This window comes from Halyomorpha halys, unplaced genomic scaffold (assembly GCF_000696795.3).
Source record: "Halyomorpha halys isolate HHAL.00 unplaced genomic scaffold, Hhal_1.1 Scaffold38.1, whole genome shotgun sequence".
Classification (NCBI taxonomy): Eukaryota; Metazoa; Arthropoda; class Insecta; order Hemiptera; family Pentatomidae; genus Halyomorpha; species Halyomorpha halys.
In genome coordinates, this window is record NW_027110526.1 from 500,160 (window position 1) to 507,903 (window position 7,744).

General features: G+C 32.7%; 1 protein-coding gene across 2 annotated transcripts in view; it reads right to left on the reverse strand.

The window, feature by feature from the left end:
* The window catches only part of LOC106687358 (facilitated trehalose transporter Tret1), a 30,034-nt gene that overhangs the window by 2,227 nt on the left and 20,063 nt on the right, over positions 1-7,744 (reverse strand). For both annotated transcript variants that reach the window (XM_067048712.1, XM_014431210.3), the window contains exons 2-4: positions 5,669-5,781; positions 1,007-1,184; positions 71-599 (exon numbers count right to left, since the gene is read on the reverse strand). In XM_067048712.1, coding sequence (XP_066904813.1) covers positions 71-599; positions 1,007-1,184; positions 5,669-5,732 — 771 coding nt within the window. In that variant the 5' untranslated portion in view covers positions 5,733-5,781. The remainder of the gene's footprint in view (positions 1-70; positions 600-1,006; positions 1,185-5,668; positions 5,782-7,744) is intronic.

The following is a 7,744-nucleotide window of genomic DNA, read 5'->3' on the forward strand; positions in this document are numbered from 1 at the left end:
AACTAGGAGTGGCAAAATATAACTAATGTACATTAGATACAATTAGCAGAGGCTAGATAGAGTTAATTACCTGGAGGCATATCATACGCTTCATATAATCATTAGTATTCAACACTTCCCATATCGAGGGTTTATCTTCCGATTCCTTCTCAAGAGATTCTTTTTTGGATGCTTCTAGCTCAGCTACAGAATCTTTACCACGCAGCTTCGTCATGCAGTCCTTGGCTTCTTCGTCCCGTCCCTTACTCATCAAGTAGTATGGTGACTCAGGGGCGAAGAAAAATAAGATGAAGAATAATATTGGTATGGAGAAGCAGACCGTTATGTAATTAGTGTAGGAAAGCTGAGGACCTGCAACATAGACAATCATTTGGCCGACAAAGAACATGGTAATGAGCTGGCCAGAGAGAGCTCCCCTGATGTTAGGTGGCGAGATCTCAGAAATGTAGATGGGAGCAACGCTAAGTGCTCCACCCAAAACTAGCCCGGCCAGAATCTGGGCCACATACAGTGACCAAATGGACCTGGTCATCAAGATCAAGAGCCAGCTCAGCGCTGAACAGATCCCCATTGCAAAAAGGATTGGTTTCCGACCAAATCTGAAATAGAGAATTGCAGTTAGTTCGTTGGTGTATGAGTTGCTTATTATTACCTCAGGAACTGTTTTGCAAAACTGTTGATCAATTATGTTCAGCTTGTAACAATCAATTAGATATAGTAATGTAGAATTGCGATTCTTGTTTATCGATCGCTCAATAATGTCCGTACATAGAAAGTTTCATGATTTGTGTCATTAATTAGATTAAAAATGTCTTTTGAATTTTAAGAATCTGTAGCTGAACTATAGCTTTATGTAACAGTCTTATAAATCTTAGAATTTTATCGCATGAGTTTTAGATATAAGGCTTTACTTTATAGAATGTATTGCGAAAATATGTCATGTTAATATGACAAGATACAGTCAAAAGTTAATAGTAAAATAGATGTTGCAATTAGATGATCTTACATATCAGCAAGCATTCCACATGGTATTGATCCTACTGCTGCAGGGATGGCCGAAATCGATACTAACCAGGATACCTCATGCTCTGTCATGGGTACCTCGCTGTCCTTGGAGGAGTACCAGGCAGTCAGAGGAGATGGCCAGCTTAATGCCATACCGGCCATTACCGTGCTGAGGGAGCCTATATTAATTGTGAATCATTATCACTATATTAACATCCTCCAAGTAATCATAATGAAAATAAATCAAAACATATTATTGCTACTACTTCCTCTAAAACAACAGTTATGATAAGTAAACAAAAGACCACTAAATTTACAACTTTCAATTTCTAAAAAAAAAAAAAAAAAAAAAATAATAATAATAATGTTCTCTATTTCCAATGATGTGCTTAGCTAATCAATATTTTATGTTTTTCTTCAAATTTCTAGTTTAGTTGTAAGCAGTATTATGTGATTTTTGTTTTTGTTTTCAAGTGTTATCTTTTTAAAAGTGTTGAGATTAAAAAAGCGAGATGAAGAATAGTAAAGTAATAATTTTTTTTTCTGCCCCATAACTCATTCAATTCCAAATTTACTTAAATGTGGTGGAAGGTTTTCATTTCTTCATGGGGATCAATTAATTATATGGTTACAATAAAAAAAATAAAATCTTTAATTTGATTATGGAATTGTTACAATTTATCATTGCGTGTAAACAGGATATAGTTGCTGGAGTTATTGGAGTGGGAATCGGATTAGATGGTAGGTGCCGACTTCAATTTCTGTGAATCATAATGGTAGTTAGAATGTGTTAAAAGTAGCAGCAAGCTGTTAGTAAAATTTTGACCAGTGTAAATATATTGTTTATAAGTTTCCCGATATCGTCTGACTGAATAACATGGCTACACCGATAATGGCAGAACTTCAGGCCTCTTCTGTAAGCCAAGATGCATTTTCTGCTGTTCAATTAGAACTGGCTGAAAATGCTAATGCCTTGGTTGCGAGGAGACCTTATGATCCTGTGCAGCTTCAGTTAGAACCTACTTTTAGATTAACTAGGTTCTCTGATTTAAAAGGATGAGGGTGTAAAGCCCCACAGGAGGTGCTGTCGCGTCTGCTGGAGGGACTTCAACAAGATAATAATAATGCACAGGATCATGAACATGCCCATTTCCTTCATTTAGTGGTCACTAGAATTGGTATTGGAATGGACTAGTGTGTTACTCCACTTTGGCATGGTGGTCTGTAGTTTGTTCAAACTACTGATTTTATTTATCCTTTGGTAGACGATTCTTACATGATGGGAAAAATTGCTTGCGCTAATGCACTAAGTGACCTTAGAACAATGGGTGAAAATAAAGGTTATAAGACATTTAATTCTCTGATCCCTCTGGCGAATCTTTCGTGGTCAGACTTCGCTTCTCTCAGGCGCCATTCGAATCTTAATCCACTCCAGGCCATTGATCTATGGTAGATCATATTCCACTGGCGACATTGGAGGTGGGTTTTCCGCATTTAAGTTCAGGACGACCACTTGTTAAATTCCGCCGCTCATCATGTTTTTCCAGAGTAAGCAAGAGAAAAATATTAAAAAACAAAAGAGTAAAAAAAGCAGAAGACAAGATAGAAAGGGAAAAAAATAATTCTCGCGACTGGATGTTTCTTTCCGTATCTAAAGGTTCTTAGATTACCCACTTATGCTTACCCACAGTTAAAACTCAAAAAAGATAAAAAAGGTACAAGATGTAACGCTTACAAGTTCAACTAAAAGAATTTGTTTTTTCTTTTCTACCTCCTAAGTTTTTTACAATTAAATCCCTATATAAAAAGAACTAATTCTAAGACTTAAATCTAAATATATACAATAGATACAAACATCATTCTGTTGCCATATGGCATATAGGGAAGGGAGCCAAGTCTCCTGTAAGCGAAGGCTACTATAACGGCCATTGGCTCTCTGGCTGTGGGGGTACAAGAACGGGGAGGGACCACTCCACTGGTGGGGGGAGGGGTATTGTTTTATTTTTCCCTTTGATTCTCTATTTATACATTATATCAGCTGACATTGCTAGCTGTGGGAATATAAAAATAAAATATATTTGTTTTTAAGACTGTTCTGTCCTAAAAATTAATTGAAAAAGTTTCTTGTTTAAATACAACATTTTTGTTGCTACTAAACCTGTGGAAGAAACTTTCTCAAGTATTCCCTGGCAGGTACAAGTTGGCCTGAATTAGTGGCCAAACTGATGGGTATCGATTTTTGGGTACAAATCAAAGAACGTGCTCAGTATTATTTTAGACCTAGTACTAGATGGCTGGATGGAATGTCTGTAGAGACCTCGAACAAATTCGGAACTGTACTGCTGCATCACAGGACCAAGCCAATTGGCAAAGGCTTTTGGAAGTAGCTCAGACCCATTGGTAGCTTTTTGTGCCAGTAATTATTCCACTGTGTAAAATTTCAAGTCTAAACCAATAGACACCTGCGCCAAATGTCGAGGAAGTCAGAGATGGTAAGTTTCAAAAGTGTGTTGAGTTGACATGGAATGACCTTCCTGTGGTATTTTTGTCTGGAAAATTTTTTGTGAAGTTCGGAAAATTTACTCATTAATGTTTGTTAGCTTGCTGATTATGTATTTCAATTTTATGACCTCCATTTTTACCAGGATATATTTAAAAAACTTCAAAAAATAAATATTTTTTTCAGTTTATCTCTGATAGCATGAAAACCCCAATTCATTTATTCAGTAATATCAACCTAAACTAAATTAATTATGAATCAATTCCCTACACTTTTTGCTCAGTGATCTTTATTGTATTGGATTTCAGAGCAATTAATAATATTTTAATGGGATTTAGGTAGAATTTTAAAGAAGAAGTTTTGAAAATTAGTTCATTAATGGTTTTTTAAGTACTGATTATGAATTTAACATTGTAATTTTGAATTTTTACCAGAAATGTAAAAATAAATGAAAAAAAAATTCACCCCATTCTCCTTACTTTCCTTATAACTTGTAAACCATATGTTATTTGGATAAATGCTAATATTCATTTCATTAAAATTAAAGGATAGTAAACTAGCGATAATTTTCATTCTATCGATCTTTATCTTCTGCAGCTTTCTTTTTAAATGAGGATGAGTAAAATCTTAAGACAAAATGTAGTTCAGGCCAATAGAGACCAGAATGTAGATATAAAAAAATTGAGTTCACAAAGTTGAAATTGGCAAAATTGTTGGCAGTTTACTCTTCTTTAGTTTACCATAAAATTAATATTAGAATTTATTTAAATAAGAAACACTTTTCAAGTTATATCAAAACAGAGAAGAAATATGTTTTTCCATATTTCATACTTCCAGAAAAAAAATTGAGATCACTAAGTTGATATTCATGTTCAGCACTATAAAAAAAAAAAAAAATAAATGAGTTAATTTTTGTAACTTTCCACAAACATCCCTTTCTGACCCTTGTTAGACTGAACCTGAAAATTTGAGTGTTTGCTCATAAACAATCCACGTGACAAAAAAAAAAATAAAAAAAAAAAAAAAAAAAAAAAAAAAAGAGAGAAAAACTTAAGAAATTTACTCTCGCTTAATTTAGTGTAAGTGAACGTTGTTGAAAAATGAATGATTTTCATAATTTCAGAGAGAAAAAAAGCATTAATTTTTTAATTATTTGATTTTTTTTAAAATTCTGGTAAACATTGGAGGTTACAAACTTGAAACTGTTTATCAGTACCCCATCAAAATCATAAATGTGCGAATTTTTAAAACTTTCCTCCGAGTTCTCTTTCTAGTCCCTAGTTGACTGGATTATAAATATTTTATTCCTTATTTTACAAAGTATGTTTTATTATATATTTTATGGTATAACAATAGGTAACAAACAAACACTGTTATATTATAAATATAGTTAGTGAAATTAGTTTTTTTTTTATAATTTGAAACTAGTGTATGAATCTAGGAATTAATGTAGATGAATGTTTAGGACCCTAAATAAAACCTTCCTAAACTGAAAAGAAGTGACGGAAAGATACCACAATCGAGGTATACAAGTCAACATTTGTACCACTGCTCACATATTCCTCTGAGTCCTCAAAAATAACAACAGAACATTAAGGACATATCCAGGTAATGGAAATGCGGTACCTGAGGATGGTAGAAACCAGAAACAGATAGGACAGGATAAGATATACTACAATAAAGTCTCGGGTGAACCTCATACACAGCCCTACAGAGGAATCCTAACGAGGTTGTTTTGTCATTTTCTTAGAATCCCAAACCACCTCTTGCCAGAAAGCCCCATGAAGCCAAGATTGAGGGGATGTGACCTAGAGGTAGGCCCAGAACCACCTGAGAGTACAACTTCCAGGAAGCATACTGTAGCAGGAACCTAAACTGGGAAGAGAAAAGAAAATTGGTGCCAAACAGAGAGACGTGAAGGTGGCTGCATAAACACAAACCTCACACCGCAATACAGTAACGAGGATCGTAGATTATGATGATGATGAACTAGGGTATGATCTGATAAACAAGTATTCATTATTTTTCTAAATAAATTTATTAGTATAAATATTAAAATGAAATTGGATTAAAACTATTTAATGTTATTTAAAACACTACTTCAAACAAAGCAATTTAGGTATTTATTTAAAATAAAATCGCATTAGAATTGAAAATACTCACATGCAAATGAGAAGACATAAACTTTTAGATGTAATTCTGCAGGAGAAAAAGTTATGTGCTTCATTATAGGTTAAGTCTGGGAATGGTTGTCACTAGGTATCAAAACAATTAATCTGGAACAGTAAGCAATGGGTAATATTATAATTTATTAATAGTGAGGAAATATTTCAATAAAATCTTTTACAAGTTTTATAAACATAGAGATGTTATAATATTGTTAGATAATATAATTCTGCACTCAATAGGCATTATTGGTTTACATAATGCACATTCATTACCAGAAAAGAGAAATGTAGGATGATAAAAGTGCAATTGTTAAAAATGAATAAAATGAAAAATTAATTTATTTAGATTATGTCTTTTAGAAGTTAGATTAGTATACTCTGTAATGCAGCAACCCAATATGTATTCGTACAGCACAGCTAGGGTATAAATAAGCATTTTCCCATATTTTTCCTAGTTTCAAATATACAGTGGGACACAAAATAATATCCACACTTCATTTTCTAGTTTTTAAATAACTAACTATGAATATATGAAAAATAGAAGTATAAATTTAAAAAAAAATTGTAATAACTTCCTTATTTGAATTAGTATAAAATTTTGAATTATTAATTATAAACTGTGATAAATATCATTTGGAAACGCTGCCCCCAGACCCCAGTCTAGAAGGAGAAATGGCAGAGGATCAGGTGCAATGGGGAGAAGGCGGTGTGCGATCAATAGAGCCACAGGGCAACTACAGGAGGCTGAGAGTGTTCCGGGCCTAACAGGGAACAGATCCTACAGGACCTGGTTCTGCTGCAGAGAGCGGGCCAAGGAGCATGGATTGGACACGGGATACTGGGAGATCTTCAGGCCCATCAGCTCTGGCTGACAGGGACTGAAACTCATCAGGATCTGGACCATCCATGAGGGCTAGGAGGAGGCCTGGGATCAGTTCTCAGGATACCGAAGGACAAGAGGGCACCTCCTTAGGGACCAGAGCCCTTAGGGACCTGGAACGATCAGGAGAGTTGATATGAGGCAGGTGGTGCGGTCTCAGGATACTGAGGAATGCTACTTCAACATCATTTATTTGTCTTGATCCATTACCCTATAAATGTTCTATAAGGTCTAGATCTAGATGACATAATGGTATTTAAAATAAGGAATATTCAAATATTTAAACCAATGAATTTTCAAAAGATTTTGAGAAAATAACATAAAATGAAAAGCAATTGTTAAATATAAATAAGAATAAAATTTATTAGTAATTGAAAGTAAGAGTGTAAATAATTAGAATTTCTATAAATAAGAAATTGTGACTTATAGTACTTGCATTAATCTGAGTTACAATTGTATTGTATTTGACAAACACACCAAATTGTTAGCCACAACAAATAAGCTTTATATTTTAACAAAGGATAAATAATAACTAAGCCACTGATACCAAGCATAGCATTAAAATACTTGCTCATAAAGTGGAAATAAAATATATAAATTGAAAATAAAAAACATGAAAAATTAAACTTTAGTAGATCATGATAATTATAACTTTCCAACACTATATACAATATAATAAACTTATTAATTAAACATATAAAATGTATTTATAAACAATGTTAACATCTTGAATTTTTCAATAATATAACAATAAGTTCAGCTGATTTTTCATAACACATTAAATGTTTAATAATTGTAATGATACTTCAATGTATTTAAAATGATTGATATGAGGATTTTTAAATTATTATTTGTTTATGAACAGAGTAATCCAAAGCGTCATAGATAAAGAAAGAAATTATATGAAATATGTAAAATTCTAATTATGTGGAAGAGCAAATTTGATTTAGAATAAGTATTAAAAAAGAAGCAGGGCAAGAGAAATGAAATTGACTCATCTGGTACACCAAAGAGGTAGAATTTGTAAAATTGTTTACTAATTCTTAATCTATATTTTGTAGGTTTAATAATAGTGAAATGTGTAGTATTTTATTAATTTGTTTTGATAGGTAACATATTTATTTTATTAAGGATCTTAATAAAGGAAAAATATGACAATTAATAAATTATTATTAATTTAATTAATTAATA